The sequence below is a fragment of the Clupea harengus genome, chromosome 22, assembly GCF_900700415.2.
Source record: "Clupea harengus chromosome 22, Ch_v2.0.2, whole genome shotgun sequence".
Lineage (NCBI taxonomy): Eukaryota > Metazoa > Chordata > Actinopteri > Clupeiformes > Clupeidae > Clupea > Clupea harengus.
Window position 1 is genome coordinate 19,568,844 of NC_045173.1, and position 25,000 is coordinate 19,593,843.

The 25,000-nt window shown below is 42.6% G+C and overlaps 1 protein-coding gene across 3 annotated transcripts in view; it reads left to right on the forward strand.

Annotated features, from left to right (window-relative positions):
• LOC105907014 (zeta-sarcoglycan) overlaps positions 1–25,000 on the forward strand; it is a 209,646-nt gene that overhangs the window by 176,298 nt on the left and 8,348 nt on the right. For all 3 annotated transcript variants that reach the window (XM_031559259.2, XM_031559260.2, XM_042703067.1), the window contains 3 exons: positions 807–929; positions 2,627–2,699; positions 15,442–15,565. In XM_031559259.2, the coding sequence (XP_031415119.1) occupies positions 807–929; positions 2,627–2,699; positions 15,442–15,565 (320 nt within the window). The remainder of the gene's footprint in view (positions 1–806; positions 930–2,626; positions 2,700–15,441; positions 15,566–25,000) is intronic.

Below are 25,000 nucleotides of genomic sequence, written 5' to 3' on the forward strand. Positions count from 1 at the left end.
ACAGTGGGGCTCGTGTGTTGTTTTATCTTTTCCAGAAAGGGCCCTCCCTATCATGTCTTTATTAAACGATGCATAATTCCAGCCCGTTTAAACCAATAGATTACCTCCTTTCACAGACACATCCATCGGCTCTTATTCAAATCGCTTCACCTTTTAACTACCTAATCCTCCCATTGACTTTCAAATGCAGTCAATTACCAACTCCAGCCCTTATTTCAAAGTGCTGAGCCTGAGCATACACTATGCATGCAGCAAGCCTGGTGCTCGGTAAATAATTGTCCTTCAGTCAAGAGTCAAGAGTCAAGAGTCAAGCGCCTCACCATCCACGTTGACCCCTGACCCCCCCCATCCTCATTCGGACAGAAGGTCAGCCTAAAGTTGGGAGACAAACAGAAGGGTTGCAAGTCTGCGGCAGCGTGTTTGACCTCAATCTCATTGTGCTGCAGATTGGTGCGGCGGCCTTGCGTGCTCTCACCACACCCTGGCAATCGCCTCGCATTAGACTCAGAGTCGTGGAGCTGTGTTGCTCCTCTGCAAGCTATTTTTACCCCTCTGTTTACATGGGTGGGCAGCACGGAGGTTGTCCGTGTCCTTTCTTTTGGGGTTAATCTGAGTGAACAAGAGACAGATTTATGGTTAGTTTGTGTGTTCTGAGTGTCTTTAAAGGGGATTACCGAAAGGACCAAGCTACGTTGTGATTCTGAAGACATTTTTTCTTACACATAGACACACGTACACTGTGTGAACTGAAATGAGTTCATGACTTTCTCATGTGTTCTGACCCCTTCCGCCTCTGTGTTCTGTAGGCTCTGAGATGGTGGAAGCACAATGCCAGAGGTTTGAGGTACGCAGCAGTGATGGAGAGAGAGTACTTTTCTCCGCAGATGAACAGGAGATCAGCATTGGCACTGAGAAACTCAAAGTGACAGGTAATACGCCCATGCACGCACACACACACACACACACACACACACACACACACACACACACACACACGCACACACACACACCACACAGACCCTAATATCAGCATTAATGGAGAGTCAACACAGTTTCTACATAGTTTGAGTTTAGTTGACAGTCTAGGTCTGACACACACAGAGTTAGCGGACAGCATGAATGACTGTCACAGCGTGGGCCACACTCTTGCCCTTAGTCATTTGACACTCATCATATCCTGGCAGTCCAGTTCCAAACACTCAACTCAAAACACACACACACACACACACACAAACAGAGAGAGAGAGAGAGAGAGAGAGACATAGAGAGAGTGAAGAATACAGTCATAAAATGAAGTACCCATGGTTTGTTTGTCTATCTCTTGCTCTCGTTTTTCCCTATCTGTCTCTCTTTCACGTTGTTGCACTCATTTAACGAACGTCAGGCGAGGTCAAGTGGAAACGCTGGGGGTCAGAGGATGGGTTGGGTGCCTTTCATGCCTGCCCTGTAATTGGACATAGCTGCCCATTACAGCTCCTCAGAAAGAGACCGAACGGGGCTAGAGTGAAAGAGGGGATGAAATGGTAAATAGGGGAATGGAAGTGATGGATTCTGTCATTCATCAACCAGGTTCAGAGAGATGGTGTGTGTGTGTGTGTGTGTGTGTGTGTGTGTGTGTGTGTGTGTGTGTGTGCGTGTGTGTGTGTGTGTATGTCTGCGTGTGTGTGTGTGTGTGTGTGAAAGAGAGAGAGAGAGAGGGAGAGAGAGAGAGAGAGAGAGAGAATGGTAGAATGGAAAACAGGGAGGAAGAGAAGGAGTGGCAGTGAAGATGGAGATCAGTGAAGAGAAGCTAATTGTGGCTCGGCCAGAATAAATGAGCATCACTGTGGAGCTGTCTATCCCTCTTTTCCTCTCTGCTCCCCCGCTCTCTCTCTTTCCTGTTTACTTTTGTCCCTCATCTTCATCTCTGTTTCTGCCCCGCTCTCTCTCTCACACATCCCCCTTTCTTTCATTTACTCTCACTCAGTCCTTCACCCAGTCTCTTGCTCTCCTCTGCCTGTCATTAGTGGTCTGAGTCTTTGTACTGTACTTGCCCATCTGGCCCCAGGAGACTGCCCTCTCTCTCACACGTTTCCCACATCATTACCCTGGCTTACCTATTCTTTGGCCAGACATTGAGATGTCATTAAAGTGCCTTTAATGAACAAGGTGTTGAGAGAATTGTCCTTGGATGGTTAGCTGGGGGTATTTTTTTTTTTTAATCTTGTCTGTAATTCTCTCTGCCTTTGAGCCAGGGCTTTTTCACTGGGACTTTTTAATATTCAAAGGTTTCATTAGCAGCTATCAATAAGCAAGGCCAAAAAGTTGAAGAAGAATATGTTTGCCTTGTCAGTTATAGAGCATGCCTTTAGTCATTAACGATATCAAAATGCAGAGGTGCCAGAATGTGACTGGGTAGTCCAGTGATATCACACCAATGCTTTTATTAAAGCTGTTGTTTGTTTTTTTCCTTTCAATGATATGCTTTTTTGCAGGTAACCATGGAAACAGTACAGCAGCAGCCTGTTTGGCTGGTGATGATTATGATGGCTATTTTTATTAATTATGCTGCGTTGGAGATTCATTAAGCTCGCTAATGGAGATGTCCTCTCTGCCACCCCAACCCCCCACCCCCCCACCCCCCCAGGCAACGAGGGAGTGGTGTTCGAGCACTCGGTGGAGACGTCCCACGTCCGAGCAGAGCCTTTCCAGGACCTCAAGTAAGACTTGCCCACGTCTCCACATGTCTGGGTACATCTGCACAGAGAGAGGGAGTGACTTGGCTTAGAGAGCTGAGCATAAACATGAGATGGCACTCAGCATTTGAAACCACAGCCATCTGTTCAGGAGATAAGCACTCACTGACAGTAGGGAGAGGAGTACTGTTTACCTAGGCGAGGGTTTAGGGAATATGAGAGATCAAGGTGCGAAATATGTGTTTTAGGGAGGTCCTGAGAGAGAGAGAGAGAGAGAGAGAGAGAGAGAGAGAGGAAAGGGGAAAGAGAAAGAAAGCTGGAGGATGAGGAAGACAAATGGAAGGAGGGTAAAAAAGATGGAAGAACAAAATTGTAGCAGATTAATGCCAGTCTGCAGACAAGGCAGGGAGAGGCCGAAAAACAGCAGGGAGATGGTGAGATTCAATCAGGCATTCAGTCTTTACAATCAGTGCATCTTACAGAGGCTCTGTATCCTCCAGGGTCGATATTTATCTCTAGGATTTGCCTCTGCGGTTTATGGCTGCTCCATGAAAATATTCATAGAGAACTAAAGGACAAATGGTCCCTGCCTTAAATATGCAGGCAGCCGCCTTTGTGTCCATGCCCTGGCGTCCCCTGTGATGACCACCTCCATACACTGCATCTAAAGGTCAAACACTCCTTCCACACTCTTGCAGTGTCTCGGGCTCCCTGTTTCTGACCACTTTGCTCTGTTTTGAATCAATTGTCTAATGTAGTTACACGTACAATGTAATTCATGACTTAACACATTCTATTATTTTATCACTTTGACTTCTACCTTTCATTTCCCCAAGACACTTTAGTTAGGTAATTTGCATGGATATGATACCTTCATTTATACATGTTGAAACTCTTGCATCCTCTGGGATTGCAATTAGCAGAGAGGCCTTTAATTAACATGAAACACCATTGCTTTTAATCATTTAAGTGTTCAAGTGAAATGGGTTTTACTGATGCATTGCAGTCATTTTTTCATTGTTCACCATCACTGTTAAGGGAAGGCTTAGTTGGCAGTTGATTATGATGGCATGGATGGCTCAAAATAACCTTCCTGAAGATCTTAATGCAGACATTTCACATCACAACAGACAATCTCCCATCTTCAATCACCATAGGATCCCAGATGGTGCCGCTGTGTGAGCAGTTGTCTAATGAATTAATATTATTGGCCCAACCTGGTTCTTAATTTAATGTTATGTACAAACATAATCTGTTTCACTGTTCCCTAGTTTGAATCAGGCAGTGCAACCACCATTATACGATGATTGCAGTGTATGGCTACAAGTCATTTGTTATAATTAACACACTGCATACTTCATCTGCATACTGCCCCTCTCTCTCTCACACACCACTCGTACTCTCTCTAATTACCCCTCCCCATCTCTCTCTATGTATTTTGCATCCTCCACTGCTCTGTTCGCATAGACCCTTAGTGTGGGTTAATTCACCATTTTACAGCCTTCACATATTCCACTTCACTCTTCCATTTGTTAATTGGTCAGTAGGAAGAATGATGCGTATGAATGAGTTATTTTCACTTCATTGTCACTATACCGTAGAACCTTCACTAGTCTTATATTAAACAGGCAATTGATTTGAACTTCACACACTGGACTTGGACATCACAGTAAAAACACCAACTGCTTTGCTCAGCTTGTTCTAGGTTTATTTATAATTTTTTTGGGGGAAAAGTAGGTTCTGCCTACCCCATCTGCTTTTGTCCATCATCTTATACCTCCCACTGCCCCTCTCTTTCTCTCTCTCTCTCTCTCTCTCTCTCTTTTTCTCTTCTACTTTCCCTCACTCCATAAGTACCAAATTATGCAGTTAAAGTAAATGGAACATGTAATGGCTTGACAGAGTCTATTAAGGACTAATGACGTATGCTGGAGTTTTACAGTGAGAGAGTTAAATCTGTTGCAACACAAATTAAAGTGGCTGTGGAGGAAAAGGGATGGGTGCAGCAGAGAGAATGAAACAAGTATATTCCGGTAGTTTCTTTGTCGATTTATTTGGCATTTCTTTTTTCGTTGATTTTTGAAGCTCACCTTCTTAAAAAACTTTGTTTTTTTTTTACTCAGCAGTCACTAAGGCCCTCAACATCAGCCTTCATCCGTCACTCTTAAATTTCAAGACCTCGAGAGCTAGTCTTGCTTCCTTTTTCCGTCATCCTTCAGAAATTCATTTGCCGATAAATTACGGCGCTGCCATCTACTTAGGTAGCCTTCATATTTCAGCCCCCCTCATAAATAATGGGAAAGGAAATTAAGTGGAGTGAATTGAATTGAATACTTCTCAGTGGTTTATGATTTGTATTTATATATTTATTAGAATGTAAGATTACCTCACTGGAAGGACATTAGGTGCCTTTTCCACTGTGAAATGGTTATTTAATAGTTTTAGGCTACTCAGAAGAACTTAAATGTGAACTTGTTGCCATGGTTATTTCAGCTGCAGGATGGTACTCTTAGGACAAACGGATGACTTTTTTGGGCGAGGATATTCTGTAAAGGAATATTGGATTTTCAGGAGACAGCAGGCTTTGCAGTGTTCTACCACTCATTTTCTCGTTGGGTGCGCATCCCCCGCCCCTCCCCACCCCCACCCCACCCCTTTTTAACGTTTCATTTATTTTGCTCTGCCTCATGCTCCCCTGGTGAGCCAAGGTTTGAACTTGCCTCAGGCAGGGCCTTTATTATTTATGAACTGGCTTTTAGACAATGAAATATTGCCTCTGATTGGGAAGAGTTGGGAGTCACACTTTCGCCCTTCTTTCTCTTTCTGTCAGTCAGTCGCTCTTTCTTCATCCATCCATCCATCCATTGGTATTTTGTCAAGGTGAGCTCAGCAAGTGACATTATTAGCCAGAGACTATAGCCCCAGTCAGGGCTGCTAATACAAGTGTAATTGCTTTGTTGTGGCTGTCTTCCCTCTACGAATCTCCCTCCATCGTTCCTAACCACGAGTCCAGCCTAGCCACTTTAATAGCCTACTGTCTTTAGAGTTCGAAAAGATCAAGAAAGAGAGAGTGTGTGTGTGTGTGTGTGTGTGTGTGTGTGTGTGTGTGTGTGTGTGTGTGTGTGTGTGTGTGTGTGTGTGTGTGTGTGTGTGTGTGTGTGTGTGTGTGTGTGTGTGTGAGTGAGAGGGATAAAGTGGGTAAAGAGAGAAAGTGGACAGACAAAACAGAAGCTCACACTCAAAGGTGAAAAACACCAATTGCACTGCATTGTGTCTATTAGGCACGCACGCATTTGAAGTCTGTTAGATAATGAATTTCCCCAGTCGAAGCCCCAGTTGGGTTTTTGGTGCCCCCCCCCCCCTCCCCCTCTTTGAGTGCTAGCTTTGTTTTGTGTGTGTGTCCTCTATTCAGTTACCTATGCACCACCTACTTGATTACAGCCACGTACAAGGCACCGATTCATCCCTGGATATCTAGAGAGAGAGAGAAAGAGAAACGTCTGGAAGGCTTAAAAAGGAGGAGTACGGGGCGTGCCGTTTCATGAGCAATCAGTCCATTTGGCCGGGGGTAAATGGAGTGGGGATTGATCTGAGCGCCGCGCTGAGGCTGACGCAGGGTTCTGTCTAGTCCAACCTTGAGGAAAAGTCCCAGCCCTTTGGAGCCTTCAGAAGAGGCCGCAGTGCTGTCGATACTCCCAGCAAAATCCACCTCAGCTGATGAGTCCTAGCCAACACAGCGAAGGGTCAACTCCAACAAGATGAAAAGAGTAAGATTATTCCTGAAAGAAATCAGAAACTGAGGTTGGTCAAAAGCCCTCTCGTGTTGTTTGTATAAACAACACTTTAATAGAGCTCTTACTTAGAAATTACACTTGAATTACACTTACACCCACACAGTTATATTCTCATATGATAGAGAAGGCTTCGCTGTGTTGCATTATAATCAGGTAAGGGTGATTATATAATAAAACGGAAATGTGGCTCGATGGGAAGAGATGCCCCCTCCTGCAGATCTTCCTCCCGCCCTTCAGTGGGGGACCCGAGCCCATCTTTATTCATCCGCCTGCCTGGCCCACTTAATGGGACATTGCACAACGAGGATATTTTCTGCTTTCACTTCATTTTTTATTCATCGTTGATTAGTCAAATTAGTCATGTCGAGGAGACCGTAATCAGGAGAATAAGAAGGGTGGTAAAGAGGGAATGAGAGAAAGAGAGAGAGGGGGGAGAGAGGGGGGGGGGGGGGGGGGTGGAAAGAGAGAGAAGGATGAGAGGAAGTAGAAATTATGGATATTGACCCAATTGCAAATTAAAATAAAAATCAGGGAGCAGAAGGGAAAATGGGGTTGAGGGAATAATGCTGTCAGTTGAGGAAAAGGTTAGCCAGAGAGATATGTGGATCAGTGTGTTTGGCCGAAGGCATTTGACCTTAGGATCTGTTCCCAGTTTTAACAGGTTGGAGGTCAGAAATCTAAGTTTTAAACAGGTTTTGGCTGACTACGTCTTTGTCACATTGTTTCTGAGGACATACTCATTTTGTGAATCTTTCCCAGCAGTCTGTATCATAGCTAGGCTACGCTTTCATATATTTCCTTACACAATCAGCACTAGTATGTGATGCTTATCTATACAATATTTATTGAAACTGCATTCACCATTTAGAGACGGTAAAGTAGAAGATGGTAATGACGTTGTAATCCATTGTACTATGGCCAGTGTTTGCATCTCTTCTGCATACAAAAAGAATTACCCAGATGAGTTGACTAAGGACCTTCGTTTAAACACACTACATTAAGCATCTTACTGTACTGTGATCATCATTCATTTGGCCTTGTTCTCATAATCCCAAGGCAAAATACATAAATACAGTTCCATATGCTGATGCACATCAGTACCCATGTGCTTGTGCATCTGTGTGCACACGTTTGCATAACTTGTTTGAGTGCATGACTAACCCCTCAAATCAAATTAGTCTGATGGCAAGTTAGATGTGTGTGTGTGTGTATGTGTGTGTGTGTGTGTGTGTGTGTGTGTGAGAGAGATGGTATGTGTGTGTTTCCATATGTATGTGCATCTGTGTGTATGTCTCTGCTTTTAAACAGATGTGTTAGTGTCTGTATTTTTATAGTGCCGGTCTCTCACTCTCCACAAAAGCCAAACTACACCTGTTTTGTCTTCCATGTGTTCTGTTTACACCTGCATGTGTGTGTGTGTGTGTGTTTGTGTGTGTGCGTGTGTCTGTGTGCCTGCATGTATTTGTGTTTATCTTGGACATGAGGGTGTGCCAACTTCAAACACTGCCATACTGGCAGTCTGAGCAGTGCAATGAATACACTGGACTGCGATCGACACACCCGCTGAAAACAGACCTCCTCCTTCACCTCCTCCTCCTCCTGATAATTACGTCCCCCTGGCCTGATCTCCAGGGAGAAGACAAGGGGCTGGTGCGGGAGCAGGTGGAGAGCGGGGTAGTGAGGGACCAAAGCTGAGCTGAGGAATCAGAGGAGGCTTAGTCTGATTTAATTGCACACCTCAGTTTGCTGAGAGATTGAGGAGGCTAGACGGGACTCTGAGATTTCAGTGGCATATGGGCAATCTGGTGGCCCCTTTTGGTTGCTCATGGCTTGGTTAATCCCAAATTTAGTTTGTTTGTTTTTTTCTTTGAAATTAGCATTTTTGGGTTAACTTTGACCACCCAATTAACAACATATGGAATGTTTACATTTTCTGTCACATCTAACAAAACAATGAAGAGAACAAAAGCAAAACAAAAAAACAGAGGGACATGAATGACTAGCCTCAACAGCTGCCTCTGAATCAAAAAGCATGGAAATTACATTCTTATCCCCAGCAAACCTTAGAGGAGTCTAGTAAGCTGGCTGAGCATGACTGAGGGCTGGAGAGATCTTGACCATTGATTTCCTTTCCTCTCTCTCTTTCTCTCTCTCTCTCTCTCTGTCCAGCTCTCTTGTATAACAGTTTTAATTTAAAAGGCTTTACGGGGAGTCCACATGTTTCACTGTCTCACGCCAGCATTTACAGTCCTCTCCACAGGACTCTGTGTTCTCCTGTCGAAGGGTTCCACGCTACACTGAGCATCCAACAGGTTAAAAACACAGGCTATGAGAGGGGGGAAATGAAAGATAGAGGCATGAAGACAAAAAGAAACTGGTACCACTTTACAATAAGGCTCCCCTTATAAAGGTTTATAAATGGTTTATAATTAGGTTATTAATTAGGTTGTAAACACTTTATAGACTTTTAACACTGTATTAATAAACACTTTTAAAAAGCACTTTTTATCTCCACTCCTCAGGTATGCGTGTTGTAAATATCTTGATTTAGGCTACCATTAACGTCAGGGCAGTGGAAGGAGGTGTTTGTGTTTGTATTGGCAGTTACTGTAATAGTTATTTTCAAATGTAGAAATACTGCTAGTCACGTTAGATATTCTCCTGCTAGCACGGAGGAAAGCGTGGTCCATCGCTATTGTTGCTTTTGTAAGATAGATCATCAGATCATCAGATCATCAAGTCGGTAGCTGTAAGGATATTAGCTCCTGTACCAGCTAGCAGCACACTCTCCAGACAGGTAGCTACCTCTAGTGGTCACAAACGGAAATACATTCGGAACAATGCAGATTCCCACTGAATGTGTGTGTTTTTTTAATATAATGAACTCATGTTGTTAATGTATTTATGTCCAATTACACAGTAGTAACTCATTAATAAATGGTGATGTATTTCACACTTTACAATAAGGCTCCCTTTTATCAGTTATAAATGGTAGTAACTCGTTAATAAAGGGTGATGTGTTTCACACTTTACAATAAGGCTCCTTTTGCCAGTTATAAATGTTAGTAACTCATTAATAAATGGTGATGTGTTTGACACTTTACAATAAGGCTCCCTTTTGCCAGTTCTAAACGTTAGTAACTCATTAGTAAGATTAATGAGTAGTAAGCAGTAACTTGATCTTGGATGGATGGATACTTTATTAATTAATTCAATTTTAGGACATCCAGTAGCTTATACAACTTGTGCAACACGCAGACACAACATACACAAATCACATACACATAGGGGGAAAACGTTCAAAAGGAGTGGGGTGGTAATAGATACAAGAATGGTAGGGAGTGATGGTGATGGTGTAGGTGCCCAGTAGGAAAGTGTTCTTGTGCTTGTGTGGATAGTGCAAAGAGAGAGAGTGCAGAATAAAGAGTACAAGTCTGTGCAAGGGGCTAGTATAGCCAGTTAAGGGATGGACAGTGGGTCGGTATAGTAAGATGGGGATCTTGCCAAATAGTGAGCCTGCATCGATGTATGAAAACTGTGTTATAACTTGTTTATAATAGTTTATTAATGATCTATAAAGTGTTTACAACCTTATTAATAACCTAATTATAAACCATTTATAAACCTGTATAAGGGGAGCCTTATTGTAAAGTGGTACCAAGAAACGTGGTTGATTCACAGCCTCAATGGGTTTTGGGACGTTTAGGGGGCGAAAGTTTGCCACCAGCTGATAACATTAAGAAGGAGTGTGTAAATTTGGGGGACTTTTTTTTATTGAAATTATACATTTAGGTGTAGTTTGTCTTAAAGTGGTGGACAGGAGGATTTGCCATCAGCTGTCAACTATTGCTCAAACTGACCATTTCTTATTCATCGCCTGTCCTTTCAACCACACCATCCGTTTCTGTGATCTTCGGAATCCCCTAATGCTCCCACATTTCCCTCTACTCCCGTGAGAATCCGAGACTTCAAATCCTCATTTTTTTTAATCCTCAATATCCTCTTCCAGGCCCGTCATTTGTGTCTCCCCAAATGTCATGTCAGAGTTATAGTCCATTCCTTCGGTTTCACTGTGGCAGGTGACATTTCAGTTCATGGGTGTAGGGTAGAAAAATCGTACTAAGCTGGGTACCCTTGGCTCTGGCGGCTGGATTTCAACCTCATTTACTCAGTGGCGCTGACATCAATGGGCACTGGTGACCTTTAAGGGGCAGGAGTCATGAAGTGCCAGTCTCAGATGGGCGTGGGTGCCAATTTAAGAAGCAGAAGTTTCTTATTAGAACATATGGCATTTGTAGCCCTAATCCAACCATTGGCTTTCACTGAGTGACTCGCTTGTTGTAATGTCACCATGCAGTTTCAAAGTCAGTGAAGGATAACCATTACACACACCTATCATCGGCACATTCTCTCTCTCTCTCTCTCTCTCTCGCTCTCTCTCTCTCTCTCTCCCTCTCTCTCCCTCTCTCCCTCCCTCTCCCTCTGTCTCTTTCACTCTCCAATTTCTTGCTGAAAGTTCCTGGCTGCTCAGTCTACAGTAGACTCAGGTTATGTGAGGACACATAAAGCATCATAGGAAATCAGAGGCCCTGCTGCTCTTCCACCCTAAGATCAAAGTGGCATTTTCACACCAGCACGAGACACACCCACACAGCATGCAGCACCCGTACAAACACCCTCCTGCGGAGGTGAGACTGACCAGTACAGCTGTTTCACATTGACATCTCATGCCGTGCTTATCACACCTTAAAACCACTTTTAAGTCACTTTAGTTCTCTGCTGTTTTATTTTGTCTTGTTCCTCTGTTTTCTTTCTGTCATTCTTAATTTTTTTCCCCTTCTGTTTGCTTTAGGGCTTATGTATGTCTGTATCTGGTTTCTGTGTCATTCTGTGTGCCTTTTCCATTCTTTCTTACTCTCTCTCTCTCCATGTGTGTGTTTGTGTCTCTCTCTCTCTCTCTCTTAGTACTGTTGTACTCCCATCTCTTGCGATCTTTTGCCCTGCGCTCGATCATTACAGCACTCTCTCCTCCATTGGCAGGCGACAGTCTCCAGTCTCTCACTATTGATCCATTTCTTAGTCATAGATGTGTTGGTGCGAGAAATTGCTTCACAGTTCCCCTCCCAAGTTTGTGCTGCCATTAGCAAGCTACCTTTCACCTCTCAACCTCAGACCTCCCAACATCACACACACACCGAAACAGTATGCACACCAGCACTCAGATATGGACACTCCCATCTATACATACACATAGAGTACAACACGCTCTATATTAACAAATAATACTGCACGCACACACACACACGCACACGCACACACACACACACACACACACACACACACACACACACAAACACACACGCTCCCTTGTCAGGGAGCATCACGGCCATGCCACTGGGCTAGATTCACAGTGGGCCGCTGGGATGGAGCTACAATAGTGTTTCAAACCCTTTCTCACAGAAGACAAACCACTTTAACACTGACAATTTCCCCCTCCGCTACACACACCATTTTACACCCGGCTGCTGGTGAGATTTAAGCGCAGGGAGTTGCCCAAGTACAACATTTGCTCTCATAACCATCCACCCGAAGCCTCTCCGACTGCTCTCGTCCCTCCCTCACCTCCCATTCCCATGCTCCTCTCAGCCCCTCCTTGACTTTAAGAACTACTAAAAGATGAGTTTTACAACTTTTTAAAGTAGCTTTTGAGTTTTATTTCAAAACCATCTCTGCCCGACATTATCTCCCGAAATTCATGGAGCATTTTAAGAAACGTGCCCTTCTGGAACTTCACAGAAGGGTCACCCCCTCCCCCCGTACTTCCCTCCTGTAAAATCTGATGTTGTGAATAGGCCTTGAAAATGCCACTGTCTGTCACTGCCACCGAGTGAAGTTCATGTGGCTGTGTCATAGGATCGTTGGCCTTCCTGAGGGCTTTGTGTTCACTATAGATGGGAGAGATGTCAGAGTTCCACAGCAGCACAAATACTGATCAAAAGCAATATTTTGAGTAAGATTCAATAAGAAAGCATCCACTAAATAATATCAGTGTAAATGTATTGGAGACATTATGCTTATCACTGGATCAACTGACAGTGTGAGCTCCCGTTTCCACACCAGTTAAATTGAATCCCGTTAGTGTCATAATAAAAGAATGGACCATATTTGATCATGTTAACACTTCCAACCCCAAGGCTCTTTTTTGACTATGTTAGGTAGTCTGCCATGCCTGATATTTTTGTATATTTCACCTAACTAAAAACCATGAGGCAAAAGTGGCATTTATGATTATATTCTAGAACACCTCAGCAATAATAAAATGAGAGTAAAAGGAATGTAGTAAAAAACGTTTTTTATTAAAATGAAATCTAAAGACACTAAAATTAAATCTAGTTTTAGAGGTGCTCAGACTTTGTACAAAAACACATTGTTAATATTTTGGAAGTTTTCTATTTTACTCTGAGCCCTGTAAACATAGGTGTTTGCTCCACATAGGTGAGTTTATCATTCAGAAAGTGTGTGTGGTTTCAATACTAATTTTAAGTAATTTAGAATATGACACTATTCTTCACTTAGACCACTATGCATATTGATGAGAAAGGTGTGAACATTCTGGGACACCTCGGTCAAGAACTATGGCCATGACGTAATGGGCCTGGAATGTCTTTGTTCCTACAGGTTTACTTGACACATCACGACCCAATAGTGATCACTGAATTACCATCTCCTTATCATATGAATAGTTGTCATTTGCTAATGGGAGGGTCGAAACCTCACTCAGAGGCTGAAATTTGCAAGGGATTCGTAATATTGTCCTTACAAAGTGATTATTTATATTTTAGTTTCAAACTTTACATATTTTAAAAGAAAAGGGTTCAAGGTTGCTGTGGGTGTTAGTTTTATGTTTCTAGGACAAAAACTCGCAGAGATTTTTAATCAAAATACCAAAAAGTTCCCCACGGGGCTGGAAGAACAATCTAATAGGTTCCCTTTGTGAGAATCAAAAGATTTTTTTTGTCCATTGCTTTTAAACAGACATGTTAGTAAGGAAGTATTTTCATAGTTGCAGTTTTGTAGTCTCCTGAATCTGTTTTGTCTTCTCTGTTTTCTATCCACACCTGTGTGTGTGTGTGTGTGTTTGTGTGTGTGTTGTGTGTGTGTGTGTGTATCTGTGGATATTTCCTGCAATCTGTCTGCTAATAGCTCAGTTTACAGCTCAGGCCCAGCTTGAGTTAGCACAGCATGAACAGACTTTTGAAGTGTGATCAAAAACGTGTGAATTGTGTTCAGTTTCATAGGGAAAACATATTAACCCCCCAAGAAACTAAATGAGAGTGTGTTTGTGTGTTAGAACTGTGGAGGAAAAGGAAATGTGTATGGTCTTTTTTTTCTATATAGAGCAACACTTTCCTGGTCTTTTACTGACACACACACACGCACACACACACACACACACACACATACACACACAAACACAGACATGCACACAAAAAAACACACACACACACACACACACACACACACATTCACACACCACTTGCCTGCACTGAATATGACATAGGCACATCTCATTTCATTTTGTTTTCCTCCCAGCTTTGGTCAAATGGACTGGAGAGAGGAAAAATTATCTTGACAAATTAAGATATTAAGTTTGGGGTTGATTTATTATTCCCAGCTTATCTTGTCAGGTTAAACAAATATTGCTGTGCATAAAATGTGTCTAGGTGGCAGTGAAGGTCAGGGCGGATCTTCCTCCTGGCTGAGCGAGTATGAGGGGCGCTGGGGAGGAATAAAGAAGACTTCTGATAAGAGGCTACCTCCAACTCCGTTATCTTTCATATAAAATATTACTCTGCCAGAATGGAAATTTAAGATTTAATCCCACTTTCCACGTTTTTCTCTTTTTTTTTGCCACACAAATGCTTGAGTGTGCACAGCAACAGAAAATCAATGCGTTGATTGAATTCCTCTCTTTAAACGGCCAATGGTGCTATTGTTATGTGATGTGGTATGTGTTGAGGAAGGGTCCAGAATGGCAACGAAATGTGGGAGGCTGGGGGATAAAAGAAATGAATTAACAAGAAAGGAAAAAAACCTAAGGATCGTTACGACAATGTATTTATTTCTGTCAGGTCATTAATTACACAGGGGTCTTTTCTACCAGCACCACGAATGCATCACTGAAGCAGATGACCACTTGATCCACAGGGACGCTATGTAAAAGACTGTGTGTGTGTGTGCGTGTGCGTGTGCGTGTGCGTGTGCGTGTGCGTGTGCGTGTGCGTATGTGTGTTTAAGAGGAGGAAAAATGTGCATACTTGCTAGACAAAGTGTCAGATTTAATGAGCGCATGCTCACACAAACTGTACAGTACAGCTGTGCTGACACTGAAATGTATTAGAAACAGTCAGTATCAGCACAATCTGCAGCACATAACCCCCAGGCTCCACCCTCTATTGCTCTTTGCTAAAGAGGCAAAGCAGAAGCCCAGTTTTCCAGTGGTACTTCAGCCGACTCCTCCCAGCGCATTAAAGTAAGGCTGAAGACCCACTGACATGAACTCAGGGGTACTGAGCCCCTTTTGCCTCCTCTCAGGGGTACACATGCTGCACTCTGCCCCTGACCCGGGTGTGGCACGGGCCCTTGAGGATTAAGTTCATGCAGACTGGGACTCTTGTGTGGCTTTTCATGTAATTATGCACTAGTTCCATTGAGCTGGCCCACTTACTTTATCAACTGTGTAGTTTTGACGAAGCTGTGATGCAGTTCTTTATCCAGTTATTGCCTGCTCTGACCAATGAAGTGGGATAATGAAAGGATTACATTCTTTTGCACACTGCACTTTTCTCATTCTGCTGACTCCAATGGGCCTGTGTTTATGCTGTGAGTTTTACTACTGCTTTGTTCAGTGCACTGATTTGGCCAACTGTCTCTGACTCCCATGTCTTGTGTCGTGTGCTGGTCTTGTGCAGGCTGGAGTCCCCGACAAGGACTCTGACCCTGGAGGCGCCCAAAGGGGTGGAAGTGAGCGCGGGGGTCGGCGAGTTCAAGGCTTCCTGTCGAAAGGACCTCACCCTAGAGTCTACAGAAGGAGATGTGAGTCTGGGAGATCATGCACTCATTCTGAAATACACCTAGCCTGGAGAGGCTATAACTTCACACAGTGTAATTCAAGCATCTGAAGTATCAGTCCTTCAAATATCTGCCTGATCAATGCCAGTCGGCATCATGCCATGATTTGACAGTTGACAAAAAAAAAAGTAAAAAAACCTTCAGTTCAAAAGGCTCATTATATTTTATACAAAATGATTTGTTTCTATATCTGCGGATACATTTATAGATGTATGTAATGTTTATTTCTGTACCCTTTTCCAGTGAGTCATAATAGCCATTTGCAGCAACAAGGCATAAAGAGGAACTGTAGAGTGGGAGCAGGCTACATGCAGTGGGAGAACTGACTTAGCTTTATGATTTTGGGGGGAAAACATGGGGCTAAAACCATGGGATTGTTATGATCTCATGTGCAAATGGGAGAAGACTCTGGACCTGCCTGGGCCATACTGGTTTCCCTCACACCTAGATCTAGCTCTCCATGGCTCTTGAGGGCTGATGGAGATAAATGGCATATATCCATCACCATGATCGCTCAAGTGGGGCCACTCAACCAAGGGAATGTGTCTTTTCTGCCAGAGATATTGCATTTGTAAATCCAATATCATTTACCATCATTCACAGGACGTCGGGTAATACTACACCAGAGGAAAAAGCTTACTGATATAATAGCCGTGATATCCTTGACTAACCAGTCTCTGTGTCTGTATGTAATTTAATTATATTGGACACTGGGGTGATTTTGAATTGGCAGCTTTTCATGTCAAACGCTTTGACCGTGGCAGCCTTACAGAAGGGCTTATGCATATACATATCCGAAAATATGTGCTGGCCTGAGAAATGCAGCCGTGATTATGAAGTCACTGCCAACACAGTTACAGGATGTCAACTACAACAGGATCTCAAACTGGCAAATAGGGGTCATGGTTTTGTTCTGTGCTCAGTGGACACACTTCATCTGAGAGCATTGAGTAGACAACTGGGTGTAACTGCTGTAGGTGGTGTGTAAGATTTGTAAGTGGCGTGTAAGATATGTGGACAGTAAACAGGCTTTTCTGGCTGAGATCACCGGGTTTAATATGTTATGGTACACTGTACGTGTACTCTGTGGCTAATGAGGGAAGAGGGGAAGTCAGGAGAGTCGGCAAGAAAAAAAGGCTGGAATTGTTTTTTTTTATTATATAAGTGGTGATTTAAATTACAATTCATGACAATGGGGCATTTGCCGATCTAAATGTGGCTGAATATGCAAAAGCGCTATTTAATCTTTAGTGTCGTTTTTAGCGTTGTAAAAAAAGGTCTCAATAAAGGCTATGGAACTGCACGTATTTCGCACACATGTGGTGTTTTTTGCCCATCCTTTTTTATTCATCCATTAATATCAGCCAGCCATGAAACATTTATGAGTTGCAAGATGTTGCCTTTGAATGAGATGAGAGGGATCAGATGCAATCCCTGAGAAAGCACCGTTTGACAATTTAACACTCACGGTCTTCATTTTAGGGTCATGTTTCGGGATGAGAAGATCCTCTGAGATGTTTTTCAGGTTATGAACTCCACACAAGCCTCTGGTGGAGAAGTGCAGCATGAGAATGTTATATAGAACATTCAACATACCGGGCCCTCATTTGAAAGGCTGTGTGCTCTACCTTAGGTGCTGCAACATCATGATATTGCTCAAATCGAGAGGGAGAAGCCAAGTATGATTGCTATTTATTGCTATGCACACACAGGACAGCTAGAATCAAGCAAAGCCTTTTATAGGACAGGTAAAAGGGCATATTGATTTCTAAGTGTGTTGTTGAATTTGTTTCTTCTGAGCAAATCATAGAAAGAAGAATTCTGATATCTGCTGTGATGACAAGCACACTTGACACTTTCAGTGTATATTATGCAAATATTTAAACTGTTAAATTAAAATTGTGAAATGATTAGTTGTCGTTGAATTGATAACAACACATTTGAAGCGTAATCATTACCGTGGCCTTCACATGATTTGACATATACGGGCCTAATAAACATGCGTGAAAGCAAGCCAAATACTACAGATGGGAATTTATTTATGTAGAATACAGTGGATAGGTGAGTGAAGTATTGATGCGTTGCCTAGACCTGTTTTCTGTGTGGAGGAAGATGCGCTCTATGGGCCAGATAAGCACATTTCAGTTACGCATATTCTCCCCTAAGCACTCGGATCATGGCCACAGGCTCATGAAAAAGCTGTGATATATAAAAAAATTAAGTAAACTGAGTCACAACCTCATTTATTTTGGCTGTTGGGAAAATGTGGAACATGGACTTTCGCATTAACCTTGTGAATGTCATTAAAATCTGTAGAAAACATAAACCAGACTTGATTTTGGTAATGAAATCAAGGGGAGAATTGTATTACCAGTAACCTCAAATGAAAACATTTATTTCTATCTATCACATCAACTTAACAAATAAGTTAATTAACCAAATTACAACTTCGCGATGCCAATGTATAAAGATGTGTTTGAGGTGTTGAGATTCATGATTTATACACTCACCATTGAGGATAAGGTAGTCTACATCAGAATGCACATTTTAATATCCCATCTTGAGATCATGTCGCATAGCTTATTATTAAACACTCAAGTACTCTAACACCTTCCCACAGATGACTGAAAAGGACTTAATATATGTGCATCACCCTCTGAAACTAACCAGTTGCAAGGACTGACAGAACACTTGTTATTTTGATGAGGACCGGCAGAGAATTGGGATGATTATTGTGGCTTGAAAGTTATTCATCCAGGCGTGTAGTGGATTATGGCTTCATGGTCAAGTCGAAAATGCTGTATGCACTGCAAGTCAGTAAGCTCCAGTATATCCAAACGAAGTCAGAATACTCGCTGCCACCTTCTTTGCACTTAGCAAGTTTTTTTTCATCTTTAATTGATATTGCCGTGTTTTCCTGCAGTTAAACTCATGAAATGTATTTCAGTAGTTGGAAACCAACATTTCATACTCAAACATGTTATTTGTTATTATATGTATAATAAACTAGGCCTACTGCCGACTTCAAATGCAATATGGTGTTTCGCCTTGTAGTGACACTTGACTTACAGCAGCCCTCGGAAGTCAGTAGCTTAAAAGCATGTAAGTGAAGGGCAGAATAAGCGTAAATGGTGTTTACATAAGAAACGTATTTTCTCTCAAGAATAACAAAATACCCACAGATTAATGGCAGACTGTTCCAGCAAATATACAAAAGTAAAACAAGAAAAAGGTATTGATCCCACAACGACAATACTTCAAATGGAGTGACGCGATAATTTACCTCTTTTCAGGAAACAGCTCAGCACGATATTCAGAAGAGAGTGAATTCTTGAGTTGCTTTGGAGTCTAATTATTAATATAAATCCCTTTTTGCTTTCAAGTTCAAGGAGGTGTTTGATGGTGAACAGTGAATGACAGGGAAGGAAATGTATCATCTACCTCTTATACTTATGTTGAATTCTAAATTTGAAATTACATTTTATAGAAATACAAGAGGCTACAAGATACTGGATTATTTCATTCAATGTCTGTGCAGCTCAGAGGCTAATTGTGTCTAACAGCATAGTCTATGTAGCCATTTGCTAACACATTCCTTTGAGTTAGTGGGCCAACTGAGTTGTCAATGTTATGTTGTCAATCTGTGTAGAGATTTGATTAGAAGTGCTAGTAAGACACTGACCGTGGTTACATGGATTCGAATAACTGCCTTAGTCGGACTGAAATCGCATTATCCGTTTCATGTAAGCACCTTAGTCGGATCGTAGTCGGACCGCACATAGTCGGACTAACACCCCTGGATAACTCGATCCGATCCAGTTGATAGTTCGACTATTGCGGCATGTAACGTTGAATTGGATAAGGAACTGGACTTTGCGTCTTTGCGCATGCTTGAGATCCCGCCGCCCTCCTCCCTCCCTCCCTGCCAGGTCGTGACCCGGAAGACGAAAGAGACGATACGTTGTCTCAACTGTACATACTAACATACTTTATGAATATCCTGCAGACTGTCTCACAAGCTTATTCTTGTTGACTATGAACAAACATAACAGAAGAGGTCCGAAGATATGAGTACCTTTACAACCCCTCCTTAAAAACGTATAAGGACGTTCAAATTACGATACTTATGTGGTGCCAGTGTTGACAAAAACGTTGACTGCGACTGTTTGGACAGAACGCGCTAATTCACCGAACAAATACTTTCATATTAATTTCCCACCACTTGTTAGTCATGTCATCCATTCATATCGATGTGAATCAATCAATACTAATACATCTTTAACTGTGATGTGTTTTTGTTTCATTTCACAACGTATTTACTGTATAATCAACGATAGCAGGTGCCCGCTTGTAAACAGTCCACATTTGATTTGCTTAAAACACACAGCAGTACTGTCAAATCAGAAAGCAAATCAGCTGTCAAAGGGCTGTTACCTGACCAAATACCTTTCAAACTCGGTGATAGTATTCACAACTAATTTGTTCTTCATTCTATCAAATATGATGAAGTGTGGTCCGCGACGGCCACAAGTAAATTATTGCGACATTTCTAACATACAACTCAGAACGAAGAGAACACAGCCAGTAGTAGCCTAATCTAATAAAGAGTTGCCTAATCTATTAACAAGGTCATGGATTGGTGGCTTAAGACAGGAACTATGAAAAGAAAATTAAATGAGAAAGCCTCTAACATAGACAAGGAGAAAGTGGTTCAGCCTCATTTGGGAATTATCTCGCCGCGGAGTTGCATTCAAAACACTGTGTTTTTCTCCCGCTGAGACAGCAAGATGATAACTAGGCTATATTCTGTGTTGTGTGACGTTGGATAATGACAGCTCTTAATTATGAAAAGTTGACTACTAGGATGGCTGTATTAATGCCAGTGGGCGAGCCTACTGTTGGTAGTGAAATACTGCGGTCAGTATGCGCATCGTTGTGTTTTGTGATGTCTGTCTGAGTGTGTGATGGGAGTATGAGGCTGTGAGCGAACTATAGTTTGTAACATAACCAAGTCACGCATGGAGCAGGGTTCCAGATGCTTTGCCTTGCGCATTGTCATATCTATAACTAGCCTACTGGTACGTACAAAAGGAGAGCCCACCCGCGAAAATCATGTGTGCGCTAACAATTGTCTGGCGCCAGGTCTTGGGTAGGAGGCATGTTGTTCCGGGGATATTTAGTTAAATGGTCCACGAATTTTTTTTTATTGGCTAAGTGGTCCTTGGTCTGAAAAAGTTTGAGAAACACTGCTTTATAGACAATAACGATCATACACTCCCATTGCACTCAAACAACCACACTCAAACGAGGAGATATTGTATCAATTAGCCTATTAAGTACTGTATTTATTGATTGCAAAGAGTTCAACGTTACAGCAACATAACTTTGCTCCGGTCGCTAAATCTGATATATCCGTGTGCATCATCGCTCTCCCTCTCTCTCTCTGCCACACCCACCCTGTAACCTACGTGTTTATACATTATAGAAGCAAGACCATTATATTGTAACAAATCACGGAAGCGTGGTATATTTGTTATGGCTTTTTATTAAACACTAAAACACAACACACTGTCACAATGGCACGGGCTTTATGCGCTGAAAAAAACCACGAATTAGTACTGTCAAATCAGAAAGCAAATCAGCTGTCACTCGGCTATTACCTGACCAATACCTATCAAACTCGGTGATACTATTCACAACTAATATGTCCTTCATTCTATCAAATATGATGAAATTTGGTATTGTGGCCGCGAGGCACGCGTGAGTTTAGTTGTGTTCAGTTATTTGGCGCTGCCCTCTAAAGACAGAGACGTGACAGGTGGATCGAGATATTTTCCCGTAAATACCTTTCCCTAAATACCTTTATAGACAACATCGATCATACACTCCCATTGCACTCAAACAACCACACTCAAACGAGGAGATATTGTATCAATTAGCCTATTATGTATTGTATTAATTGCACAGAGTTCCAGTGGCGCATGCAGCCGTACGCACTGTGCGTACCTTCTGCTACGCGAGAAGAAGAAAAATATATCATGAACGCATATTTATTAAAATGGGGAAACTATAAAATCGGAGTACAGACAACTAATGCCCAGCGTTGACGATGCAGATACAGAGCTGGAAACAGCTAAATGAGTTATGCAGTGAACTTTATCAAGCCCTGGAAAGTTCGGCAAATTTCTAGCCAAACATCCATTGCGTCCTGAAGGTTTGTATCTATCTACGAAAAGACTGACTGGACTTGCTCTCATGAATATTCACACAGATTTGGAAATCGACAGCGAAGAAGTACTAAAACAATTTGATGCAACTGGCAGAAGGGCAATGCGTTTAGGCTGTAACCCATTATTTGCGCGCGTGTGTGAATGTGCGTGCGTTTCTCTCGCCTTTTATCTTTCACCTTTGAATAATGTAACTTATAAACACATCGGCCTGGCAGAAACAAACAAACAAACAAACAAACAACCCAAGAGGCAACACGCATTTCTGGACCGATGAACAGACACGATTCATGCTCAATCAACTGTTGTTGTTATTGGTAGTGGTGAAGAGGTCAAGCGGAAAGGGCTGTATCACCACTAGTTGTAATAAAAACAGCGCTACCTATCGTATCGGATATGACATGCTTTCGGCCAATGATTCGATTTATTCACTGCCATGTATATTGGGATAATAGCACCTACCCTCGAAAGAAAGCATAGTCCGACTAAGCAAAGATTCGAATTATACCATCATGTAAACACACTGATTGAAAACCAGGAAATGGGAGTGCTCCTCCTTCATGAAAACAATTTACATGAAACGCCCACTTTTTTGATCAGACACAGGATCGAGGTCCGCCCACGAAGGCATTCAACTCTTTGCTCATGTAATGAAATGACCAAACCAATGTGCCCTTGTAAACAAAAAAGTTTTACACAATGCCCTTCTTTGTTGTGCATTAGAACCCGCATTGAGCATCTATTAAATTAGGGCCCACTGTGTCATGGCTTCACCCAACTTCTCTGCTAATGTAAATTAAAAGTTTTCTTCTGTAGAGGAGCTTTTCTGTTTACAGTCACTGAAGTGGCATTCAGAAGTGTAAAAGGGAGCGTTGTCCTCATTTTGCCAAGATGTTTGCTGGGTGACATTGGTGGAGTGCCCGACTGTGATTGCTTCATCAAGGCCAGTCCTGTGGGCCATGCGGTACACTCACTTGTGCTGGGTGATGTCATGTGGACAAGATTTGCTGACTCATCCTACCGAGGAACAACTCTCCAGATGTTCAGGAGCTAACCTACATTCATAAATCTGTAGTATAAGCAAAAACGGGTCCATGATCACTGCACTTGCCTTATAGTATGCCCTCTGCATCAGAGTGATCACAGAAGCGTAGACTCCTCGACTGCTCTCAGCTGGCTAACATGAAGGTTGCTGGGTATAACCCTGAAGCATTCTTAGGGTTCTTCATACTAAAGCCTGGAAAGGTGGGATGCTGTAGATTTCACCTGGGTGAATATTAGCTTTTAATCACACAATGGTGGCAGTGCTAGTGCTAAATGAAGCGATCCAAACAGTGGTAGCAACGCTATCAGACATTGAATATTTGAAGCCAGAGCAAGAAGAATTCGTAATAATTTTCATTGAGGGCAAATACATTGTTGCCTTATTGCCAACAGGGTTTAGGAAAAGCCTTATACATCAGCTTGCGATGTTGGTGTCGAATTAGGAAGTATAGCAGGCCCATCGAGGGTCAATGATGATTGGTAAAAGGCTGGTCAAGTGGTTTCAAAATTAACCTGAAGTCTACACCCATTAGGATGCAACGACTGGAAACAATCCCCATTGGAGCAAGGCCAGACCTTACTCACAAAGGGAATTTACCCTTTTGCATGGTGTAAGAATGGATGTGGTCTGTGCTTGTGATTCCAGGGAAAATGTGTGTAGTGAAACATACTGGGAGAGTAGGAACATCACTACACACCAGTTGTGTGCATTCAGCAGTGTAAAAGGGAGCGTTCACTTCTCTCTGAATGAGAGAAAGTCTCTATTTATCCCTCTCTCCCTGTCTCCCTCTCTCTTTTCTCTCTCTCTCTCTCTCTCTCTCTCTCTATCTCCCTGTCTCCCTCGCCTACATTCATATTGAGTCCAGTCAGCACAGCTGTCCCTGTGAACAGACCAAGTCATGTGACCTTAGTGATGGCCTCGCCTGATTGACATTGATTCTTTACCTCATTCTAGCACCACTTCGTTCACAAATTAGTGACACTGTGTTGAGTTGTCTGCTTTCTCTTCTTCTCTTCTTCACTATAGTGACTGTTATTTAATTAACTTCTGAGGACCAGAGCAATACATCACTGTGTCCTGTCACTCCACTATAAAAAAAGGAACTCTCTCGCTCTATTTTTCTCTCTTTCTTCATTTCTCCATTCAGGAATGAATGAAGAGTCCACCTGTAGACATGGACAGTGGTTTCATAGAGAAGTCTGAGTCAGGGTGGGAGGGCAACAATTCAGGGCTTAGGCAAGTGGGTGTCTAGGCGCGACACAAAGATGCTTCTTGGTTCTTTGGAAGCTGTCTCGAGTAGTCTCCTGCTTTTATCTCTTTCTCTCCGTCTCGCGAGCCACGCTCCCTCGTTGTCAGATGGCAGACAGCGGCGTCTGTCTTCCCCTGACCTCCATCTCGCGTCTCTCATCTTCCGGGACGCCGCCACACAATTTACAGCTGGCGCTCGTATCAGTGGCGGAACATCAGATTTACCCTCCTCTTTTCTTTCATTTGCTCGTTCTCTCTCTTTTCTTAATTCTCCATTATTTTCCTTTGGGGGAGGTAGACGGGAGGGGAGCAAAGGGGCAGAGGAGTGGGTTAGGAGCGAGAGGAGGAGAGAAAATAGACGTTTATGTCTATTTGGCGGAGAAAATAAAAGCCTTCAGACAGTGAAGACTTAAAAAAAATCAATGTTGTCAGCAGCTGCCACTTAAAAAGCAACATTAAACTTTCAAGTTTCTTCTTCATTCCCTCTTTCCCCTGTTTCTGCGTTTCTTCCCTCTCCCACTCTTTTCTCTAGTGGATGGAATAAGAGCCAAACACCGGGAGGCTGACTTAGACATCCCATCTCTTCTCAGCTCTCCATTAAAGTTAAAGTGGACCAGAGCTGACAGAACAGTCTGGAATTATGCCTTTCCTTCCTCAGGCTTACCTCAATGGACTCAGCAGAGGGGAGGGAGGGGGGAAGAACATCTCTTTCTCTATTTTTAGTCATTTTTGTATGAGGGGTATCTTTCACACGCCTTGAGACAATTTGTTTGTTTTGGCGCTATCTAAATCAAATTCAATTTTATTTTATTGAAACACAAAGGCCATGTTAATAAAGTTCTTGATTTGACCTGCCACATTATTTTACTCTTCCCTGAA